At 33.4% G+C, this 25710-nt stretch overlaps 1 protein-coding gene across 1 annotated transcript in view; it reads right to left on the bottom strand.

Moving 5' to 3' along the window:
• Window positions 1-399: 399 nt before the first annotated feature.
• Window positions 400-25710, bottom strand: part of LOC136043767 (probable methyltransferase-like protein 24) — a gene marked incomplete at its 5' end in the record, with an annotated part of 53893 nt that continues 28582 nt past the window's right edge. The window contains one exon of the mRNA XM_065728682.1: window positions 400-2298. Coding sequence (XP_065584754.1) covers window positions 1904-2298 — 395 coding nt within the window. The remainder of the gene's footprint in view (window positions 2299-25710) is intronic.

The following is a 25710-nucleotide window of genomic DNA, read 5'->3' on the forward strand; positions in this document are numbered from 1 at the left end:
CCAAAGCCCAAACAATGGTCCGACTTTGGAATATTGGTAAAATTTATCAAAATTCAGTCTTTTGCCATTATTTTTATTATTAACACTTTCTTTGTCACACAACGAATTTTGCATGTGAAAAAGGGGTTTTATCAATGGGTTGATTATTCAGGGGAGTTTTTAAGGGGGTATTTTCATTGGGAATTTGTCTTGGTGCGGGAATTCAACGTGGTGGGGCTCAAAAGGGAAAAATTGTCTGGGTGAAGTTTTCCGGGGGTTTTATGTCGTGCACCAGAAGTTAGTTTGGAAGCAATGGTATTTTACTGATGAAAATATTATAGAACAGGTTCACTATAACTACATGTGTCTTGAACAGTCTTGGAAAGAAAAATTAAACTTAAAATTTGACATAAATTAATCTTATTTGGTGCAAGCTTTATTGTTTCCAAAATGAACAAAAATTATATAAACGATCATGACAAATAAATAAACAAAAGGTAATAATGCAAATGAACATTAGTAAAGCTTAAATTAAAAAGTCAAATCATGCTTAAAACAGGCAAAAATCTTTCACTGTTGAATTATTAATGAAACATGAAACGGACAGTAATTAAACAAAGATTCATGACGAACAAACATACACCAGATACCACTACAAATGAATAAATAAATCTTGGAATGAGTAAATTCTCAAATGAATATGCAAATCATGCTAAAAACAAACAAAAAACACGGCAAACAAGAGCTTGGGCTCCTTCACTAACTATAAATGTTTGAAATCCACTGGGTCATAGGCACTTAACTGAAAAAGAGTTATATTGTAAACATTTTCTTTTATACTAAATCGCAAAATTGAAAATAAAAATAAAAAATAATGTAAAATCACTTTTCGAACTAATGAGCCATCAGCAATTACTATGATTATACATCAAGTAATCATTTTAATTTTATTAATTTTCTCACAGATGGTTTAAGACAAATATAGTTTCACTACGAACAGCAGTTAAGCCACTGTCCCCTCCCCTCACACTATGAGTTTAAAGCCTACTGCGTCATTGAACTTTGACGGGAAACAAATTATATTACTTATGTTATCTTTTTCAGTTACACACTAGATGGGTTTAAAGATTATTTGTGTCTCGAACAGCCTTGGAAAGATCTGGAAACTAAACTGGATATTTGATGTATCGTTAAATATATTATTAATAATATTTTTTTATATAATTTATGATTTAATTATAATTAATTAATAAATATTATCAATAAATATTAATATTAAATAAATTATGACAATAAATATCAATAATATTATTTAATGGTTATCTAACTATTCATTAATACCTGGCTGCTAACCAATTCGAGTTTTCTTTCACTGTAATGTAATATAATGCATTTTTGGTAAATTTCCATTACGCACCTGGTCTGTAACGTTTACAATTAGGAAAGAAAGCAGTACCCAAACTTTTGTTTCTAGTGATTTTTGTCTGTTTAAAGTTTGATTCAGAAATTTAGTTTAAATTTAACTCGTTTTAACATTTATTTATTCAAATGTATTAGCACCTGCTTTTTGTATTTTTGTTAAGATTGTATATTTAATTTCTATTCGTTTTGGGTTTCATTTAAATTTCAATAGTAAAAATCTTTTGTCCGTTTTAAGCTTGGTCTCCCATATTCATTTTAAGCTTTACTTATTTATTATTTATTTTTTGATTTATATTAGTATTTACTGCATTTTTGGCTTTCATCGTTTATTTAATTTCGGTTCATTTTAAGTTTCATTTATTGATTAATAGTAATTTATGTTCTTTTTGAGTTTGATTTATTGTAGGTTTTATTTCTTCCGGTCTTAAGTTTAATTCGGACACTAATTTTCTTTGAATATGTTCTTTTTCCGAAAGTTCTTTGAATTAATGACTGAGAATGATCACTTTGCAACATACTTCATATTGATAAAAGTAAAAACATAGCAGTATATTTCGTAGGTTCCTTCTTTGTTTTTTCTTGCACAACCCCAGTGAGGCCAATCTTCGGAGGCAACACAAACAAAGTTGTTGATGGATAAAAGCCAGTAAATTGAATAGTATCTTTCAAGGCTTAATGCTGTGTTGTTGTGAGTTTCAAAAAAAATCTGCTTCACATTCTTTAGGTTATTATTATATATCATATCTGGGATAGCTTCGTATTCACTACCTTCTATGTCAAGTTTCAATATATCAATGATCCTTTCCGCATGATTATTTTCCTCAAGGAGCGTTGAAAATCTTGTCATATTCCAAAGCTGATTTTCTTTTTTTATGACACCATCAAAATCTGAAAGACCTTAAAAAAGAAAAACAAAACAGATTACAGTGTACTTCCATCAAGTTTCATTTTAAATGAGTATTCATTACAGTAGCTTACCAAAGAGTAATGAATAATCAGTTCATTTTATATTTAGATAACCACTAACGGAAAAATTTGTACTGTACAAACATTTCTAGTTTTTATAAAATCAGTTTAAAATGTACTGTACAAAGACACGGAAAACTTGTAAGTTGGATTTTCACTCAAATAGCTTAATGAGCTAATGAGCTGCTATTAGCTAAGTATTTTAAAATTCATAGCTTTCACTTAAAATAAAATAAACTGTATATAGATCATACACGAGATGGGAACGTATAAAGAACACAGAGGGATTACACTTAAGGTTGTAAGGTTGACAATTACGGATCGGAGTTGGACTCAATGGAATGACAAAACTTCACTTAGGGCCCTCAACTTTTAAAAACTTAAAATTTTGTAACAAGGTAGGGGAAATATGTCACTTCTAAAGACGTCATAAACAGAGGGTAGGAAGCAGAGAAAAATATACTGGATAAGGTAGGGATTGATTAGGATTATCTTTAAAAAGGAAAGCTGTTTATTAATAACCTATTAACCGAACATGGAACTTACCTACTATTCAAAATGGAATCGAAGAGTGTTGTCTTATTGAAGTCATGTGCAACAAAAGTTGAATTAAACAAAAGAAGAAGTCGTCAAAAGAGAGTTTTGTGCAACACATGGTAGATATCCTACCAATTTAGTCTACCAAAGTATAATTAAGCCAATTCTGCCAATTCTACCAAATAATAATTAAAAATTGTACAGTCAATGGTGTTAACAGAAATCACCTACAGTGTTAAATATTCACCTTTTACCAAATATTACCAATATTATAATAATAATACCAATTTTACCAATATTCACCTTGGTCAGCATTGCGAAGGTCCTGTAAAGATTTTGTACTGCAACTTTCTCCTTCATGTGAAGAAGAAAGGGTAAAAAACACAAAACTAATCTTCTCAAAAGGGTAAATAGAACAAATTAAATATTACTCTTCTAGAAAGCCAGTCCTGTCGCATTTACAATTGCAATTACGCTACTAATACGGACTTTAATAAGTTACCAGAGCACCAAGTCACCTGAAACCAATACAGCTACAGATACTATTTCTCTAACCCAACCTATACAAAGCCTAGCTTTTTTGGCCAATGTTTATCCCCCTCGACAATCCCCCAATTAAATACACCAATAGGAAATGGCATCTGGAAAATACCCCCGTCCCTGCAGAAAATGCCCCCTATGGAAGATTCCCCCTGAAAATAACCCTGGTAAATACCCCCCGCGGAACATATACGCGACGGAAAATACCCGGAGAGTGATATTTGGGAGAGTAAAATTTTATCACGGACTACTTATTGGCCGATTGTGAGACAGCGAGACGCATCAAACCTTAATTTTCTAGGGTTGATAAAAATGCGTCTTAGTCGACTAGGAGGGTAAGTGGTGGGTCCCTTAGGCAAGATGGGAGGCAAACCCACCATGGCAAACAACAAAATACTTGACATTTCAATTTGGAATGCTAATAATTTTGTAAAATAAGTTATTTTACCCCTAGACTCTTTACAAGATATTGCCCCAATAGAGATTATTAAAAACCAATAAAATAAAAGCTTAGGCAGTGACAAAAAAAACATTAATAAGTTTGAAGAACCATGCAAAACACGGATATATGAATAAAAATTAGTCGAAATGAAAATTGATTCTTGTAATGACCAAACCTATGTGTGAACTGACCAAATTAACAGAACTCAGATAAACCAAAGGATTAGGGTAACATCTATATGTTAATATTGAGATAAGACACCCATTTCGGTCAACATGGTTTACAATAAAAGTTTCAATGAAAGAATATCAGAGAAAGAAAAATAAAGATAGGCTTAATATCAACTCTTTGCAATAAATGTCCCCCTAGGAGGAAAATTTGGACATATCAGGATTCTCCAATCCTTAAAAATGACTGCTATAACTGTAGGGAAGATTTTGGTATCCTCTAAGGAGTAGATGACGCAAGAATGGATAGGCACACTTGTAAAAAAAATGAGACGCGTAGAATTCCAGTTGCAACTAAAAATATTTCTGAAAAAAATAATTTTTAGGTCAATAATTAGAAATAGAAAAACTTTGTATCATATATACCAAAGATGTGGCACCGACAAGTACGCACTCAGATAAGGAAACTAGTGTGCCAGAGAAGCTAGAAACCTTAATAGTGCATGTTCTCTTGCAAAAAGTACGATAGATTTCATACTAATAGGGAAAACCAAAGGTGAATACAAATTTACAAGCGACAATTACTTATTCTTATGTAGAAATAAAGAGAAGAAAATAGGGAAAAACCATACAAAACTAATTTACTATTGAAAAAACCAACTTATCATTTAGCCACTTACATAATTTACTTTTTTTTACTTGATACTATTCACTTAATACCACGACAAGAAAAGAAAACTAAGAGAGAAAAAAGAAATGTAAAACACAACTATAATACAGCCATTAGTAGTGAGGCCTCAACAAATATGACCACAATCTTATCCCTTCGAATCCCGTTCGGGACACCTTTTTTTAGTTATTCAAGACCCAAGTGCTTGGTACGTCACAGGAAATGTTTTCTAAAAGATATTATTAAATCAAAGAGAGGTTTAAATTGGTTTTTACGTAATATGGTTTGTTTACTATTGGTTGTTACATTCTAGGGCTTTGATTGTTACTTAATAGTACGTGTTAGAGTCAACTATTCAAGCGGAGGAACTTTTAAGATAGTTTTCTTCAAGACATTTTTCAAGAAGTATCAAGATATTTCAAGACGTTTTATTAAGACATATTTCTGCTGAAAGGTGGTTCAAGATGTTTCCAAATATTCCAAGACATTTTTCATCAAGACGTTTATAATGAGGCTTCAAAACATTTCAGAACGTTTTTAAGATATTTTCTTCGAGACACACTTCGAAATGTTTCAAGACATTTCAAGGCGTTTTTAAAAATATTTATCTACAAGACATTTTTCTTCATGATTTCTTCAGTTATAATGTCTATGGGAATGTATACCAGTGTTAATAATGACGCATTCTAACATTACTTGTCCGTTACTTGTTCTTCAGGGCCCCTGAGGAAGTCAGGGTAGTAATTGAAGGAGGCATACACTTTGGTGAATTGTAATAACGGTGCACACGTGGGATTTGAAGTAGTCTTGCGTACCCTGCAAGATTTAATAAGGGATGATTTATTCTTACGTGACTTAGCACATTCATTAGGAAGGACGCAATCTCTTGTCGCATGCTAGACTTCAGTGCCCCGTGAGGAAATTCCCACTTGTGAGGATATACACATTGGTTTTACGTAATGACAGTGGGGACAAGGATATTACTTAATTAAGGCACAAACGTTGGATGTTACATAATAGCAGCGCACACATGGGGTGCTAAGTAGTTCTGGTGCATACGTTTATGTTAAGTAATATGATTTTGCGTAAAGGAAGCAAACACAAGGATGCTACGTACTACTTTAATAGATTGAATTTTCTTCGTTTTTTTTTTCAAAGCTTTATTTTTTCAGGATTTCATTTTCTTTCAAGACGTTTTGCGCGGGGAACCTATTTATTTTGAAGATTTTATGTCCACATTAGGATTCAAAAGGGCCACTTCAATCTAATATGACTGTGCCTTGGACATCTGTACCATGAAAACCTTTCTAATATTTTGATTCAGTTAATAGATTGTAGAAGATAGCTTGTTCAACACATGGAAAAAATCCTGTCTCACATACTAGAATGATTAAATGTATTGCGCATCCCCGTATGATTGCAATAACTACAATAACTGATATGTGAAAGTGATGGATGGAAAACTGATTACTGAAATTTGCTTTTATTTGCAGTACACCTGCTTGTTGAGTAGTGCTTTAGAGAGTACTATCCGATAATATTGCGCATAGCTCTTGAAACATTTTAACTAATAGAGTTTTTTCATGCATATGGTATTTTTAGGGTGTTTTCATGCAGAAATATTTGTTTATATCTGTGACACCCTTATGCCACATATTATCATACCTAAGGGTTTTTCAAGCTTTTTCCCTCGATATAAAATTATATACTTAGAAACAACCATTGTTTTATATTTGAACAGCGGAAACTCGGCATGTCATTTCGGTTGAATGTGGTAGACCTACAATGGGGCCTGTTGTAGATATAAAGCAGAAAACAAAGAATGATTATAAAAAGTTCCTTAAATCCATTCGTTATAAGGGTATGAAATTTCCAGCCTCTAAAAAGGATTGGTCTAAATTGATCAGTTCTGAGAAGCTGGATAAAAGTCATCTTTATAATAGTGATTCGATTTCTTGTTCAGCTTAGTATGTTTACTATTAGAGAATTTTTTCCAAAATTAATTTCTTCGTGCAGTCACGTTATTCTCGGTTACTTTCTAAAATTCTTCCGCCTTCGCTTGATCAAGGCCATATTATTCCAGTTTCAATAGCTGCTGTTGAAAATGCCATTAAGCAATTGAAATCTTAATCTATTCATATTCATGGTATTAATGTAAATAATATTAATCCAAAGTGTGTTGTTCCTTTATTTCATTTGCAGTTGTTGTTCCAAATGTGTTTAACATCATCACTGGTTCCGGATAGCTTTCTTTGAAGAACTGTCACCTCAATTCTAAAGCGGGGAAAACTCCCTTCTCAGTTTTCATCTTATCGCCTGATAGCCTTTACTTGAGTAAAATCCTTGAATATATCTTAATTCCTCATTTAATTGAAAATATAAATTTCCGATCGAATCAATTCGGGTTTCTATCTGGTATTGGTTGTCAACATGCACACCGTGTTCTTTCTTCCGCCCTTAAGAATAGCATGGCTGAGGGGTCGCCACTTTATATATATATTTTGGACATTTCTAAGGCTTTTGACAATGTAGTTCACAGTCAAGCTTTTTTTCCCTTTTTAATAATGGTGTAAATCTTTCAGTCATTTTTCTTCTTTGTTTTTGGTACGAGAATTCTTTCCTCTGAATTAATGAATCTGGATCTCCGTTTGTCCGTTTATGTTGGGGTGTCAAACAGGGAGGGGTTTTATCACCTTGTATATTCAAAATGTGTATTTCTGGTATTTTAGATGAAATTAGATCAAATTATTTTATTGGACTCTCAGATGTTTCTTATCTTGTTTATGTGGATGATCTTCTACTTCTGTGTAAAAATAAGCAAGGTCTCACGTTTATGGTGTCAAAAGTTTCACGTCTATTTTCTAAAATTGGTCTTTCTCTTAATGTTGAGAAATGTGAATTTCTAGTTTTTAATGGTCCGACTTCCTTTAATGCTCCCTTAGCTTGTCGCGGTTTTTCTATACCCCTTGTTTCCACCTTTAGTGGTTGGGTATTACTGTTACTAATTCAATTTCTTGCCTACGGCAGTGCACTGTTCGTGATGTTCAAAAGAAAGTTCAAATGGGCTATTCTAAGATAGTAGCTAATCCAGGGAAGTATAATAGACGTGCACTGGGTAGGCTATATGTTACATTCTTTGTCTGTCCTTTATCTTTCTTGTCTTTATCTCCTTCTAAAGAGAAATGATGTTAATCCGATTTGGACTTTTTATTTCAGATATTGTAAATCTTTACTTTATCTCCCCCTTGGTATAGCAATGGTAAGATAATTCGTAAGTTTGATGTCGCCGATATAAGTGCAAAGTTAGCCTTCCTGCATGGAAGGTTGTCAGAATCAGCTTTTTATCGTTTGTCGCCTCATCATCCTTTGGTCCTTCTGTTCGGTTAATCTCATTGTAGCGTAGTGTTTTTTCTATTTGTAGTGTATTTCATTTGCAGTGCATTTCATTTTCTTTTCTTTTTTTGTTTTACTCCACAAGTGCCATAATTTGTTATGATGTGGGTTATAAATAAATTATTATTATTATTATAATTAATTAATGACATCCTTTAATCAGATACTGTGATTTGATTTCTAGTATGACGTCTTCAAGTGCTTTACTTTCGTATGCAGTGACATAGATTTTATCTGCTGAAGCAGAAAGGATGAGGTGAAGAGAAAGAGAATAAGGCTCACAAAAAATAAAGAGGGTGTTAATTCTAGTTCAGGTTGGGAAAGGTATTAATAACAAAATACAAGTTAAATGTAAAAGGCAACAGTCAAAGTAGTATTTGTCCCTGTATAACTTAATAATGAAGGTAGCAGTGACTATGATAAATTTTACTTGCTGCTAACTTGGTAAAAAGGCAGGATCCATGGTAGAAATTTACCGTTTTATTAGAGAACTTTAATATCCAGGTAGGTAGAAAAGGGAAAAAGAGTGCCCTGGCCAAGGTCAATTTAGTGTACAAAAAGAAATTGGTAACGGTTATAGACTATTGCAATGTCATAGAAATAATCAGAGGGCATACTGTTATTGTTTTTTTCCCAGTAGTAATTCAAATGGAGGGTGGGGTCAAATAAAATTTAGAGAGAACTCACTCGATTTGAAATTGGAAGTTTTAATGTCCTTTTTAAGAGTCAAAATTGACTGAAGAGCTAGCCTCTCATCCCCCAATTTTCTGCTGATAAAAATTTTGAAATAGTCATTTGATTCAAACAGTCAAATATCATGTAACAAAAACTCTGGTATTGACATTTACCCCCCGAAATGGGGGGCAAGCATTGTAAGTTGTGCCCTGGGGCATACAAGACTCTTATGGAAAGCGTGATCTTACAGAAATTGGAGGAGAATTATTTGATTAAAAATTGATAGCTCATTTTACTTTTTTAAGAATCAACGTGATTTGAGGGCAACTAGTCTCCACTCGCCTTCTTTTTCACAAATGCATCCGATCAAAATTTTGAGATAGCTATTTGGTTTTAAGTAGTCCAAAGATCATAAAATAATACCTCCAGGGGTTGACACAGTTCCTAGAGCCCTGGGGAAAGGGCGTAAGTTCTTTCCCGAAGGGCATATAAGGTTTTTCTGGAAGGGGTGGTTGTGTAACTGTGGAGGAGGCTCATATTTTTGGAAATTGGAATCCTAGTTTCTTTTTTAAGATTCGAGAACTCTCAGGGGATAAACTTTCCCCAGGTCCTCTTACCCTCATAATTATCTAATCATAGTTCGGATATATTCACTTTGTTGAAAATAGTCCAATTATCACATAACAAAGCCTCCTGGGTTTAAACAGCTCCAACAGTCCGGAGGCAAGGGCTGTAAATTATGCTCTTGGGTCACATAAGTTTCTTATGGAAGAGGTGGTCAAGTAAAATTTGGTAGAGGCTCTTTTATGTTGAAATTAAAATTTCTAGTTAACTTTTTAAGAGTCATAAGTGATAAGTGTGTAAGTAGAACCTCCTCCCTCCCCAAAGCCCTCTCTTCCCCTAATGCATCCAATCAAAATTATAGATAGCCATTTCATTCAAAATAGTTCAGTGGCAAAACAACTATATCTTCATGGTTGGCTACCATCCCTGGGCCCCGGGGCAATGAGAATAAGTTTTGCTACTTACCCATTGTTATCACATAAAGTTTTTAGAGAAGAGATGGCTATATAGACTTCGGAGGAGGCTCATTTGATTGAATATTGACGTGTTTTAGTTCTCTTTTTAAAATACAGAACTGATCAAAAACCTCTCCCCCTTCTTTGCACACCTTTTCCAAATGAATCTAATCGAAAGTATTTGATTGCTATTTTGTTCAAAATAGTCCAAAGTTAAAATAACTATGGCTCTAGGATTGAAAACTCCCTTTCCTTAAAAAAAGAGCTTTAAGTTACAGTAGTTACCACGTAATAAGATATAATATATTTTATTGAAGGAGCGGCTGTTTAAGCTATGGATTTGGCTAAATCGATTGGAGATAGCCATTTGGAGTTATAATTTAAGAGATAGTCATTTTTTCAGCACAGTTAAAAGTTAAAACAAATATAATTCAGAGCATTAATAGCCCCTAGCGGCCTTTGAGCTAAGGCCCTAACTTATGATAATCTATGCAGCTTTGACAATCCCTCGCAGACTTAGGTGGAAGGGCTATAGGATTCGCTAATTGACCATTTTTAAAATATTAGGTATGTAATAGAATGTTTGTCATATAAACTTGGGAATGAGCTCGTTCGATTGGAAACTGACAGTTCTAGTGCTTTTTTAAGGATTTTAATTATTAGGAGGGCAAATAGTCCCCCAAACTTTCTTCCCCAAAAACATCGAATCTAAATTTTCAGAAAGCCATTTGTTTAAAATAGTATAATGAAAGAAGAATCACCAATGCAACAGCACAAACACGTAAAAAAAGAAAAAAAAGAAGACAGAAGGAGAAAAGCAAGACTGTTTTCCTACATTAGTAATTAATATAGATCAATACTTGAATGAGGCCTTAACCCTACTCATCCATACAATTACATATGTTATACAGCATAACCATACACAATCAACCATAAAGAATAATAAATGGACAGGCAGTCGTGTCGTAAGTAAGTATAAGTCGTCATTTACTAAATAATAAAACAGTAAAAAAAGACAAATAATTCAGAGACTCCAAACCTACACAAGGGTTTTGGGGTCGACACAACCCTCAAAAGCCAAGGGGTAAAAATTACAGTTATTTTCTTGGGCATAAAAGGTTCTTATGAAAGATCTAGTTGCATAGACTTTTGAATAGGCTTTTTTGTTTTTGAAAAATGAAAGTTCTAGTTTGTTTTTTAAATGTCAAAATCAAAAGGATAAATTCTGACCCATCCACCCCAAGCCCTCTTTTCTCCAAAACTACCTGACCTAATTCTTGCGATATCTTTTCTTCTTAAGTTAAAAAGTCAAATAACTTTACTTTCAGGGTGGAAAAAAATCCCAAAGCCAGGAGCTTTGAAAGTTGTCTATTATTAACCTGTAATGTTCTTATACGAAGAGTTGGTCGTAAGGACTATGGAGAAGGACCGTTTGAATTCTAAGAATAAAGAGTGAGGAAGGGGCGGCCAGCCTTTATTTCTTCACACCCTTTTCCCGACATTATTCCGATAAAAATTTTAAGAGATAACAATTTTATTAAAAATCGTCCAAATGTAAAATAATTATGGCCTAGGGTTTTATAATTCCTCCCAGATCACGAAGCAAGGGCTATAAATTACGTTTTCAACCATTGTTTATATATAACAAATTTGTTGGAAAGGCTTTAAAATAAACTCTGGTAGAGGCTCACTTGATTAAAATAGAAATTTCTAGTCTCCTTTCAAGAGTCTTGAGTAATCGGAGGTTAGCCATTTCTCACCTACCCCACACTTCTCATTTTACCAAATGCATCCGATCAAAATTTATAAACGGAAATTTTGTTCAAAATAGTATTAAATGAAATAACTATAACTCAAAAGTTTAAAAATCTCCTAAAGCCCACGGAGCAAGGGTTTTAACTGATTCAAGTTCTCCAGTGTCAAAATAAATGGTTATTGTGGAGGGGACTGTCATATTAACTTTGGAGAGGTCTTTTTCTATGAGATAGTAGTGATAGAGGTAATAGTGATTCAGATATATTTTCGTTACAGCGACAGTGACAAATTGATATAATCTAGGGTATAAATATTGTTTTCACTGCAATAATGTAATGCTTGGGTCGGTAGAAAAAGAGATAGATAGTATTCTAGCCTAGTTACATTTGCGGTAGTAAGAGAAATTGGCAGAGTTCATAGACTACTGAAACATCAGGGGGAAAATCAGAGGCAGCAATATTTTGGTGTCTACAACAAAGGCCATAAGGCTTAAACGTTAATTATCATTCATTATTTTCCCACAAATGTACTTCGTACTAAAGGTGCGGTCTTAAAGACTTCGAGGGTCTTTTCAATTTGAAATTGAAATTCTAGTGCCCTTTAAATGAATAAAAATGGTCGGAAGGGCAACTAGTCCCACCCCTAATTTTTATTTAGACAATTGATCCAATTAAAATTTTGAGGTAGCTATTTGGTTGTAAATAGTCCAAAGTTTATATAGCAAGACTCCAGGATTAACATTCCCCGGGGCCATAAAAGGTTCTTATGGAAGAGTAGGTCGTATAGAATTTGGAGCAGGCTCACTCTATTGGGAATTGAAAGTTCTAGTTTCTTTTTTAAGAGTCAAAGTGACTGAAGATCCTACTAGTCCCCCTCTAACCACTTCCTATTTTCCCCAGATGTATCTTACTGCTAGTTTGAGATAAAAGATTTTTTCATGATAATCTAAATACAATATAAAAATTCTACGGGGTCAACAATATTTTTCCAAATGCATCCAATTAAATTTTTTGAATAGCCAATTTTTTTTCAAAATAGCCCTAGCATCATGTAACCACGCCATCAGAGTTGACAAAATCCCCCAGTGCCCGATAGTAAGGGTCGTAAGCTATACCCTGAGAGCAAAACTAGTTTTTATTGAAGAAGTGGTCATCTAAACTTTAGAGGAACCTCATTGGATTGAAACCTGACAGTTCTAGCTCCATTTTTATTAGTCAAAAATAATTTGTGGGCAATTAGCACTTTCCCCTCACACCTTGCTTTTCCTCAAATACATTCAATCAAAACTTTGTACCTTGTTCAAAATAATCCAATGGATACATAACAGTGCAAACAGGTATGAAAAAATCCCATGGAGCCCGTAGGGAAGGGTTTTACTTTATACCAAGGGCAGTTGTTTGAAGAGTCAAAAGTAACAGGGGGAGGGCAGCTCGCTCTACTCCACGTCCTTTGCTCCCCAGGTGCATCTATTGTAAATTTTTAGCTAGTTGTTTTGTTCAAAATAGTCCTAAGATCATATAAAAATGCCTCTAGGGTTGAAAAAGCCCTTAATACCGAAGGGCAAGGGTAACAAGTTATACCCCAGGGTCATATAATGACTTTGCGAATAGGTAGTCTTAAAATCATCGAAGGAATCTAATTTAATTTGAAATTGAAAGTGTTTGTTCCTTTTAAGAATAAAACTTATTGGAGGGCAACTAGCCAACCCCAGCGATATCTTTTACTCAAATCAATCCGATAACATTCTTGGGATTGCAATATTCTTCTAAGTAGCCAAATATTGCATAACAATACCACCAGGGTTGACATAAACCCTGAGAGCCCAGGGGCAAATGATATAAGTTACACCCAAGAGGCTTACAAGGGTCTTATGGAAGGGGCTGTCTAATAAAATTGAAAGGAGGCTCATTTGATTGGAAATGGAAGGTTCTAGTTCACTTTTTAAGATTCAAAAAATGATCGAAGGGCAAGTAGTCCCACCTCCCAATGTCCTCTTTAGTTTAAATGCATCTGATCAAAATTCTTAAGCTTCCTATTTTGAAAAAATAGTCCAAAGATCATGTCAAATTGCCTCCAGGGTTAACATAAACCACCAAAGCCGGGAGCAAGGATTATAAATTCTGTCCCAAGTAAAATATGGCTCTTAAGAAAGGGGTGAGGATCCCCTTAAGCAGAGGATGATCATTTGATTGGATTTTGAAAGTTCTAGCTCCTTTATGTAAGTCAAAATTGATTTTGAAGGGTCATCCCTACCTCCCTCTTTTGACCTTTTTCTCTAAATGGATACGATTGAAATTTTCAAATATCTTTGTCCATCTTAAAATTATGGGAACTACTTAAAAAACGGGGAGTTATGCGAGTTTGAATTCCCTTTTCCTTTGTCTTTGGGCAGAACGAGATACGTAGGAAAACCTCTGCGCAGGTGGATTATACGATGTATTTTTCTTTTCATTTTGACTTCTATTTGACTAGTCTAGGTAGAGTCTAAGGAGAAACATAATATATTGGTATGGTACAAGAAAAGTGTCCTGTAGTAAGCGAGATATGTTTTCAGAGGGAAATGCAGAGATTTTAGGAGAATTTTTGCCTTGGTACATGTAGCACTTGAAGTGGTATTTTTGGCCAGTTAGCGTGGTGATTAGATAAAATGGGAAGTACACCTGCCATATCCTTGCTGGTTGTCCGAAATCAAGAAGAAAAGAATACGTATAATACATGGTGTGTTAGTGTTGACTGTGGTACCTTAGTGACACAGACCTTAAAAAAGTAAACACTATACTAAACTTAAGATCAGCAGAAATAAAATCCTATATTAATTTGAGAACAGAACCATCATAAATTACTATTCCAGAATAAATGAAACCCGAAACGAACAGAAATTAAATTAACTATCTTAGCCAAAAAGGTACCACAGGTACTAAAATAAATGATTATATAAACCTTAAAACCAGTAATACACAAATGACTCTACAGATCAAGCTTAAAATGAGCAAAGAAATACCGTGGCTACAGATTTCTTCGCTTATAAATCCAGGTTAGTCTTTTCAAATTGTGTTAGGAATTACTTAGTCGTTACACTTAGTTGATTACAAACAAGACTGTGGCTACTGCCGCCTTCCCTAACTATAAAAGTTTGAAGCCTTTTGTGTCATTGGTGATTTTCTGAAAAATAAATATGTTTCGAATAACCTTGGAGAGAACTAATAAAATAGAACTGAGCATTTGATATATAATGATACTAATTACTAAAAGCTCGTCAATTTAAAATCTTATTTTGGTGTTATTTTTCTTTTCAGTATCGTAACAAGTTTAAAGTATAATTTTAATAAGAATCATTTCAAAACAGTTCGCGGTAAGAATATGTAAGTAAGGAGTAATGAGGCTCAATAGTAACCGACATTCTAAGAAATAGAGTTTTTATAACAAAAGATGCATCAATGGGCTGACTTTTGGTGCTTATTTAAATTATATCAAATTCATCGAGTTCAATGTTAACTATCAAAAGCTATAAGCCTTAGAATATTTGCCGAACTTCAAAAAAATGGAGAAAATACCCTCCAAGCATTATATGATCTAAATAAAATCACACTGTCAGATAAAACGTATCAGAGAACCCTACTGCAGAGGTTTCAAGGTCCCATACATAAAAATTTGAAATTTTGCCAGAAGAAAAAAATTTTCAGGTTTGATCGATAAAAATACATAAGAATTCGATAGATCTAGTGCCATGTTTAATTGACCAAAATGTTGGAGGGTAGCTAGACCCTACTCTAAAGCCCTTTTCCTCAAAGCCTACTCTGTCATTGGCACTTGTCTTAAAACTAAATATGTTTGAACAACCCTGAATATTTGATATATAATGATACTAGTTACTAAAAACTCATCAGTTTCAAATCTTATTTTAATGTTATTTTTCGTTTCAATATCGCAATAAGTATTGAGTATACTATTAATAAGATCCGTTTCAAAACAGTTCTTGGTAACAATCTGTAAATAAGGAGTGATGCGGCTCAAGAGTAACTGACATTCCAAGAAACAGAGTCTTGATAACAATACATGCATCAAATGGTTGAATTCTGATGTTTATTCCTAATATTTAAAATTGAACAAGTTGAATGTTAATCATCAAAAGCTATTAGCCTTAAAATATTTGCCAAATTTTGGAAAAACAGAGAAAATAACCTCAAAACATTATATGATCTAAATGAAAATTACACTATCAGATTAAGCATATCAGAGAACCCGACTGTAGAGGTTTCAAGGTCCTATATACAAAAACGTGGAATTCTGCCAGAAGAAGTTTTTTTCAGAAGTGATTGATAAAAACTGATTTCAAGAATCAGAAGTTGTAGTGGAATTTTTAATTGACCAAAAATGTTGGAGGGCAGCTAGACACTGCTCTAAAGCCCCGTTTCCTCAAAGTTTCGCGATCAAAATTTAAAGATAGCCAATGCCTTCAACATAGTCCAACGATTTATTTACTTTTTCAATGGGGAAAATTTGACCACCCAAAGTCTCTTGGGGAACAGATGCCAGATCAAAGCTATCACAATGGCTTACATATAGTTTTCGTTAATATGGATGGGAGACACGTGGGGGGATATATCCATGGAGGAATTTTTCTTGGGGTAAGGAATTTCTTATTGAGTGAGAGTTAGATTTTCTGGCATTATTTAAGAACGATTGTAAATTAAAGATTAAATTAAAAAATTAATTATTTTCTTCTGAAAGTAAGGAGCAACACTAAAGTTTAAAATGAAATAAAATGTTCATGCACATGAGGGTGGCTACCACTTGTCAGTACCTCGATCTTTACGCTAAAGTATTTTCTTAGAACTCTTAAACAGCTTATTATTCCAATTAAACAGTCTTTCTGTTTCAGGAGCCATTCTTAAACAATCGGAACAGAAAGTCAAATTTTAGCGTAAGGAGTGAGGTATTAAAAAGGAGGTAATTCCCCATTTAGGTAATAATTTCTTTTCTTTTTAAGTTTTAATGTTGCTCGCTACTTTCAGTCGAAAAAATCCTATTTTCTTTAATTCAGTTTAACGTCAATGACGTAGTAGGCTTTTTACTTTGGAGTGGGCAGTTGCCACACTCATGTTTGTGGTGAAAATTATTTATGTCTTGAACAGTCTAGGAAAGAAATAATAAAATAAAACTAAGTATGTGATAAACAATATTACTAATTGCTAAAGAGTCATTAATTCAAGATTGTATTTTACTGTAATTTTTATTTTGGTTTTAAATATTGTTATAAGCAGAGAAGAAATCTTTTGTAAATTAGTTCGTCTTCAGTAACGCACCATTGATGCAGTTGGTTGATTACAGTAGTTTTTTATAGTTAGGAATAATGTTTATTTTTGTTACAGTTGATTTGCATACTCCATCTAAATTTCACTCGTTTCAATGTTTATCTATTCCTTTGAATTAGTACTTACTCTATCATTGTTTGCTGTATATGTTTCTTTAGTTAATTTTCCGTTTTGAATTTTATCTATTCCTTAATATTAATTTCTGGTAGTTTTGATATTTAGTTATTTGAGGAACTTATTTCTGCTGATGATAAGTTTAAACTAAAATTTACTTTTCTTTGAACGCTTTATGTTTCGGAGAGTTTTTATAAATTAATAATCCAGCAATAATCAATAAAATAATTCGTCATCAAATGGCACATAGGTTAACACTGTATTTAAATAGTTTTAAGACGGCTAATCTTTTTGATTATGTTTTTGTAGAACTGACAGGATAGATAAAAACACTGGGGCATCTAGTAATGCTAATATTGATTTTAAAACTAAAAATTACCGTTTAGTAGTGGTTTTTATATACCAGAGATATTATCAAGGAAGTTTTACAGCCTTTAGGAAGTGATGACGTTCTTAGGCTGCAGATTGAGAATTTAAAAGACTATCTTCGCACAATTGAATACAGAAGTGGAGAGTCTAAATTACGACAATGGAGAGGATATATAAAATTATTTTGAAAAAGTAGTTGGTTAAGTTGTAGATGCTGTTTTAGAGAAGAAAGCTTTAAAAATAGCTAGTAATATTTTTGAAAATTTAAAGAAAATAAAAGTTGAGAAGGCATTAAAATATGAATTAAAAACGTTTTAAGCGCAGGCCAGGGATAAGGCTATCAAGATCTGGAAGATATAACCAAACGGCATAATAATACAATATTGTAGAGGAATATTAAAAAATATAGGGGTAATATTCAATCTGGATTTGTCCCTGTTAAATAAATGAATAAGGTTACAATAATTAGTCAAAGGAAAAGAGCTATAGAAAATTGCACGGGATATTTAGAAAATGTTCTAATACCTGATAAAGTTAAAAGAAAACATTTAAAAGGAATAAAATAGTTTGAGAAAATTTATAAGTGAAGGAAGATTTGTATTTCGGGGGGAAAATTAGATACTGTACAAAAAGAATTGAAAACTAATCAGGCTTCAAGTGGTGATAGTGTCATAAATCTATTTTTTATTATAAGCATGGTGGCTATGGAGTCATTGATGAATTACTGATAATTATGAATACAGTTTTTGAAAAAGATAAAATCATTTTTTGTAAAAGTGGTTTTGGAAACATTCTACTTAAACCCTTGCGTAAGAAAGGTGAAAAGAGTGAGTATGGTAATTGCGGAGGCTTTAGCTTTTTTTCATTAGCAAGAAAATTACTTATCGAGGAGACACATTTTTGACATACAGACGTTCCAGATGATATTATAAAGTATTTAAGTTTTGGCTTATATTAACCCTCCTTTATGAGGACCGATTGGCTAAACAAGCTTATTATGATTTGCTTCGAATTAATAGGAAAACTACTTGGATTCAACAAATCAAGAAAGCTCTTGACAAATCAGGCCTCTCTTATTTGTTTATAGAAGGAAACGGACCCAGAAAAACACAATGCCTTCCAGAAATTATGCAGAGATTGAAAGACCAAGAGATACAAGAGTGGGGTTGTTTAGTATGTTCGTCGGAAACACTGAATGAATATAGTAAAGTAAAAGACATTTCTGGGGAAGAATATTACTTTAAGTTATATTTACCTTTTAAATATCTAAAATCATGGACCCAATTGAGGGGAAATTGCCTTCCAGTACATAGGGAACAGAGATTTAAAAAACATGTGGGTACAAATGGTAAGTGTGGGTATTGCGGAATTTAGGATAACGAAAATAGCCCATTTCCTCATGGAGTGCTAGGAGCTTGAAAGTCTTAGGGATGAAATTTGGGGAGACCATCGATTGGTGCTACTTTCTGATATCCTGAAGTCTTCGAAACCTTGAACCATATACAAAATGGCACGATATGTGGAAAAGGCGGGAGAGGCTCAGTCGAGCTCGAGTAAATGAAAATAAGTATTGTTTTATATTGAGTGTATATTCTATGTAGTGTTGTATCATTAAATCATATTGTGTATGGCCGTAGGGCTAAAACAAATTTTTTATTTCTTTCTTTCTTTCTATAAAATTATTTTGAAAAAATATTTGGTTAAGTTGTAGATGCTGTCTTAGAGAAGAAAGCTTTAAAAATAGCTGGTAATATTTGTGAAAATTTGAAGAAAACAAAAGTTGAGCAGGCATTAAAATATGAATTAAAAAGGTTTTAAGTGCAGGCCAGGGATAAGGCTATCAAGATCTGGAAGATACAACCAAACGGCATAATAATACAATATTGTAGAGGCGTATTAAAAAATAGAGGGGTAATATTCAATCTGGACTTGTCCCTGTTAAATAAATGAATAAGGTTACAATAATTAGTCAAAGGAAAAGAGCTATACAAAATTGTGCGGGATATTTAGGAAATTTTCTAATACATGATGAAGTTAAAAGAAAACATTTAAAAAAGAATAAAATAGTTTGGGAAAATTTATAAGTGAAAGATGATTTGTATCCCGAGGGAAAAATTAGATACTGTACAAAAAGAATTGAAAACTAATCAGGCTTCAAGTGCTGAAAATGTCATAAATTGGTTTTTTATTATAAACACAGTGGCTATTGAGTTATTGATGAATTACTGATAATTATGAATATAGTTATTAAAAAAGGGAGAATCACTTTTTGAAATAGTGGTTTTGGAAATATTCTACTTAAACCCTTGCGTAAGAAAGGTGACAAGAGTGAGTTTGGTATTTGCGGGTGGAGGCATTAGCTTTGTTTCCTTACCAAGCAAAGTACTTATCGAGGAGAAACACTTTTGACATATAGATGTTCCAGATAAAATTTAATCAAAAGAACAGTGAGTTCTAAGGAAAATTAAAAGATATGTCGTCCAAAATGTCGCTATAAGATTAATAATTGAGATATGAATGGGTCATCAGACTCCTTTAATTCTCAAATTATTTTCAATTGTTCAATTAGGCAATAAAAGAGCTTATTGTTGCTTATCCCTTAATTTTATACCAAATAAATACAGTGAAGTGATTAGTATTATTTACGACAATAATATTGCTACGGTTAAGGCAAAAATTTTGTTTGTAGCTAATTTTGTATTGAAGTATTAGCTTAGCATAATTGCGTTGTACACCGATTTGTATGAATGGTTTTGATGGAAAGTGTCACAAGGAGCTCAGCAACGGCTGAAGGATAGTGCAGAATCAAACAGTTCGTCGTAACGGACTGTTCGTAACGAGTGTCAAACGAACGTCGTAAGTTTGTAACGAAGTTCGTCAAACGAACGTCGTAAGGAGCGACCCGGCTCAATAGTAAACGAAACTCTAAAAACCGGAATTTTGATACTAAGAGATACATCAAAAGAATTTGTATGCTGATTTTAAATATACAAATTCCCTCAAATTAAGTCTTTGCCATCAAAAATTACGAGCCTGAGAAAATTTGCTTTATTTTTGAAAATAGGGGAAAACACCACATGAAGTCATAAAATCTTAACGAAAATCACACCATCGCATTCAACGTATCAGAGAACCCTACTGTGAAAGTTTCAAGCTCCAATCAAAAAAATGCGGAACCTCGTATTTTTTGCCTGAAGATCGATCATGGGTGCGTGTTTTTTTTTTTTTTTTTTTTTTTTTTTTTTTTTTTTTTTTTTTTTTTTTTTTTTTTTTTTTTCAAGGGTCATCGTATCAACCAAAAGGTCCTAGAAATTCGCAAGAGGCCTTATTAAGTGACGAAAAAAATTGAAATTCATCTAGGCCCCCTCCCACGCTCATGTTTGTCCCGAAGTCAACGGATCAAAATTTTGAGATAGCCATTTTGTTCAACATAGTCGGAAACTATAATAAATATGTCTTTTACATGATTTACTCCCCAAGAGTCCCCCGGGGAGCGGCTGCAAGTTACAAACTTTGACCAGTGTACAGTGTTGTTCAGGGGGATTATTTTGGGTTGTGGAGTTTGAGGGGAGGGGGCTATGTGGGAGTATCTTTCTTTGGAGGAATATGTCATTGAGGAAGAAAAATTCAATGAAGGGGGTGCAGGATTTTCTAGCATTATTATAAAAAACAATGAAAAAATAAATATGAAAAAGTTTTTTCAGCTGAAAGTAAGGAGTAGCATTAAAACTTAAAACGAACAGAGATTATTACGCATATGACGGGTTAATTTCCTCCTAAATACCTTGCTTTACGCCAAAGTATTTAAGTAATTTCAACTATTTATTTTACTGCCTTTCTGAATCAGGGGTAATTCCTAAGGAGTTGGGACAAAATTTAAGCTCTAGTGTAAAGAGTGAGGTATTAATGAGGGGACAAATCCCCTCATATACATAATAAAAATATAAGAATATAAAAGTTCGCTACGTAAGTGAATTCTGAAGTTTCGTATATTTTTTTCTGATAAAAACGTTCTTTAAAAATTAAAAGTTCTAGTTGCCTTTTCAGGTAACCAAAAATTAGAGGGCAATTATGCCCCCTCCCCAACCCTTTTTTTTCAAAATCGTTTGATCAAAACTAAGAGAAAGCCATTTTGCCAAAGAAAGAATTAATATGCAAATTTCATTTTAATAATTTATATGCGGAGAGCCAAAATCAAACAAGCATTAATTCAAAAACATTCGGAAATTAAATAAAAAACCTAGTTTTTTAACTGAAAGTAAGGAGCCACATCAAAACTTAAAACGAACAGACTTTAGCGTAAAGGGCGAAAAGTTGAGAAGGGAACAGCCCCTTTCATACACGGAGTAATTTCTGTTCGTTTTAAGTTTTAATGTGGTTCCTTACTTTCAGTTAAAAAACCTTTTTTTTTATTTAATCAACTAAGAAGTCAAAACACTAATAGACCTAAGTTTTTTAAATGATTTGACTGCCATAGATATAATATTAGAAAATTGATTTTACGTTTGGAGGTTTTGATTGTTCAATGTGCAAGAATTGGTAAAAAAAATAATTTTAAGAATATTAAGCGGCTAAGAATTAACTAAGTTATGTTGAAGAGACTGTTTTGAATAACAATAAAAAAGATCAATCAGACACTTCACTTACCAAAGTAGTATTGTTAGTCAATAAGTTAGGTGCATTGAAGATGTTAAAAGTAGAAATTAATAAAAAAGAATTAACAAGTATAATCAATAATATTAATAAAATCTAAATAAGAAATAAAGTCAGCAGACCGAAATTAGAATACTGAAAGCGGCATTGATGAAACGGTCAAGTATGGATCTGGAACGATGGTACTCGACAATACAAAAGATTTAGCTTAGAAAATTTTCAGAGATCATTCAGAAAAATTTCTACAGACTTTTCTTAGCATCTAACTGGATTATCGTATTTTAAACAATAAAAGTTGTTCGCTCCTCGTTTCTAGGATTCTAGTCAGAAAGACATTGAGATGGATCAAACATGGTCTAAAAATGCTAACTGACAGATTACCAAAGATCACCTGTCTGCTAGTCGTGTATGATCGTACTGAAATTATTTCCAATTGAGTTTTTGACTTTATATTGGCCATGTTGCTATTGTTCCGATCAGTGTTGGGAAATACTTAAGTAAAAGTACTTAAGTAATTACTTAAGTAAAAAATTTGAGCACTAAAGGGTACTTAAGTACTCAAGTACTTTCTTCATAGTACAGAAAAATTATACCGACATGACGCAGAGCGATGCGATGAATTGAACTTCCTATATATTAGTGTATGATCGGATTTTAGTCTTTGAGAACAGCGGCTCCAAGCCCGGCGCAAAATTTCCAGAAAGGACGCAGTCATGGCGGAACTACCATGAATATTGAACGGATAGTTTTTTTTGTGATAAATGTGATAAACAATAAGAACAAAAGGAAATCAAGTAGCAAAGAGGCTAGTGAACTTGTAGGCTTACTTTCGGGATCGTCTGAAGCTGAATATAATGCTGACCCTGATTATAGCTCACCTTCTAAAAAAGTTAAGGGAGATTTCTTTGCTGCAAGACCGCAGAAACTGACACAGTCAAAAGTGAATTTTTTCGCACTGGACTACATTGTGAACGAGATGCAACCCCCGTACACTGTTGAGAAGCCGTCGTTCAAAATCTGATAACAGGTCTTGCACCTTATGCAAAGGTTCCAGGAAGAAAAGCCTTCGCTGTGCAAATTGAAGCTAAGTTTCTGAAGTACATTAAAGATATGGTTCGTGATTTTGAACTTACCGACTACATGTCGCTGATAACACACATTTTGTTTGCCAACAACAAAAGCTACATGAAAATGACTGCACACTTGTTCAACGAGGATTTGAAATGGATATTGTATGTCCTTGTTTGTTGCCGGTTAAAGGGTTGATACACTTATGACAGAATTGCTGAACAGCTGAATGGCGTATTTACCAGGTAAAAAATTGTAGCTGATAAAAAGGAACGAGGGGTTTTGACCGATAACGCCTCTAACTTCAGTAAGGCATTCAGGGAATATCCGATGGTTTCCAATGAAGATATTCAAGACAGTAATAAAGAATATGAAGATGAAACAGGCCAGAACGGCTCATTTTCTCTAACAAACGTTGGAGAGATACTCAATTTTCATGACGACCCCGAGTATTTCCAACTTCCTCCAAACTTCAGGTATATCAGCCACACACTTAACCTGCTTGGATCCACCGATGCTGATAAAGCCATTTGTGATATTGCATATAAGAGGCAGTACCACGCCGCTTTTTTGAAGTGTATTGCTCTCTGGGATGCCGTGAATAAGAGTTCAAAAGCTGCTGATGCTGTGAAAGAGGTATATGACAAACAGCTTATAAGACCTGTGGTAACCAGGTGGCACTCAAAGTATGAAAGTGCCAAACGTTTGATGGATTGTCACAAAATTGGAAAGCTTGCTAACGTATGTGATGCTTTGCAAAACCAAGGCTAACTTCTTCTGATGATGAAATTCTTGAAGAATACATGAAAAATATGAAGCCAGTAGCAGTGGAATTATACATTCTTCAGGTGGAGGAAAAATGCTACTTCGGAGCTATCTATCCTACAATCAAATCACTTGAAAGGAAGGTCAAAAAGCTGAAAGATTTAGCGAAAGTTAGCCAGCCTTTGGTATATGCTGTACTTCTGGGTCTCTCATGCAAGAGACTATGTTATCGCTACGGCAAGTTATCGTTTTTTCAAATTGAAGTGGTTTCCTGGTAACCAGAAGGATTTAGCAGTTGAGCTCTTGGTAGGCGAAACGAAAAAGGTCGAAGATTTTAGAAGTACTTACGAGGCTAATAAAGTTGGCTTTTTGTCGGGAGATGAATACTCTGATCTTAGCGATGAAGAAACTACTCATGATAATTCTGGCAACCGTGGCCGTGAAACCAATTCTCCGAAGGTTTTGTCATATTTGATTGAAAGGGGAAAGGAACTATCTGTACTCAAAGTGTTCCCAAGGGTAAGAAAAGTTTTCAGGAAGTACATCTGTATCATTCCTTCGTCTGCACCAGCAAAACGACTTTTTTTGGTAAGGTGATGGAATTTTTACTCCAAAAAGAAACATGGTCGGAATTGGTATGTCTGAAAAGCTTCTGCTGTTGAAAGGAGTAAGAAAAAAATTAAAGGTTATTATGAAGCTGTAATGAATGTTCCTTGTAATTTTTTTTCTTTTTATATCTTAATTGAAGTAAAATTCAAATAAAATCGAAATACTTGAGTACTTAAGTACTGAAGTACTTTTTCAAAAGTACTTATTACTTAAGTATTTTCTTTGGGAAGTACTTAATACTTGTACTTAAGTAAAAAATTTTCTGAGTACTTGGTACTTGTACTTAAGTAAAAAAAAAGAAGTACTTGGCACAACACTGGTTCCAATGACATATCGCTTCAACAATTGTGAGTTCACGACATAGAATTGGAAAAGTTTTGATGCATATTATGTTTTTGGAGTTATTTCCTTATCTTCTTCAGTGTTCCCAGAAAATTTCAATATAAACCCTTTGTACTTTTTGAAACATTACAAATGCATCGCTTTGAAAATCTGGATACATATTATGTCTTTTGATTTAGCTCAACAACCCGATAAAAATCCACATTCAGACAATGTGCATTCAGACAAAATCTGAATGCATATTGGGTGTTTTCCTTTTATTCAATATCCCGATAAAAACCCACAAAAAGATTAAATTTGATATCTTGGAACGCTTAAATTTAGTCTTTGTATTTAGTTTATATCCACCTCAAAATATGTATTTATAAATTGAGACACCGGAGATATATCCAATGACAAACGATATATTTCCTGGTAGATTTTTAAGAACTACTAATAACCACTCCTGAAATATTTCACATATGCCCTTTTGACAACCTATCATCAAACTCCGTCCTTTTTGCAGTTTAATATTCCCCAACATATTTGAGATCAATGTCATTATCTTCTTTGGTGACATTTCAGATACGACTAACAACAACCAAGATGCAACTGCTGTCTCTTAATTTGCTTCTACAATCTGCAAAAAAATTCGCAGAAAGTTTCAGTTTAACAATCTTGGGTATTCATTAGATATCAAATATACGAGTTTTGACGCTCTAGATAAACATAGTATTTTTGGTTTTGCTAAATTTTTACATTAATTTCACTGAAATTTGTCACCCTTAAAGCAAATTACAAATGTGCTCTTTAAAAACCTCTACCTAAGTAGTGTATTTTGAATTGATTTGATATTCCTTGACAGTAAATTCAAAAGGAATTGATCCTTTAACGAATGAAATCCACAACTAAACAAAAGTAAAACTATCAA

The sequence above is a fragment of the Artemia franciscana genome, unplaced genomic scaffold (genome assembly GCF_032884065.1).
Source record: "Artemia franciscana unplaced genomic scaffold, ASM3288406v1 Scaffold_961, whole genome shotgun sequence".
Taxonomy (NCBI): Eukaryota; Metazoa; Arthropoda; class Branchiopoda; order Anostraca; family Artemiidae; genus Artemia; species Artemia franciscana.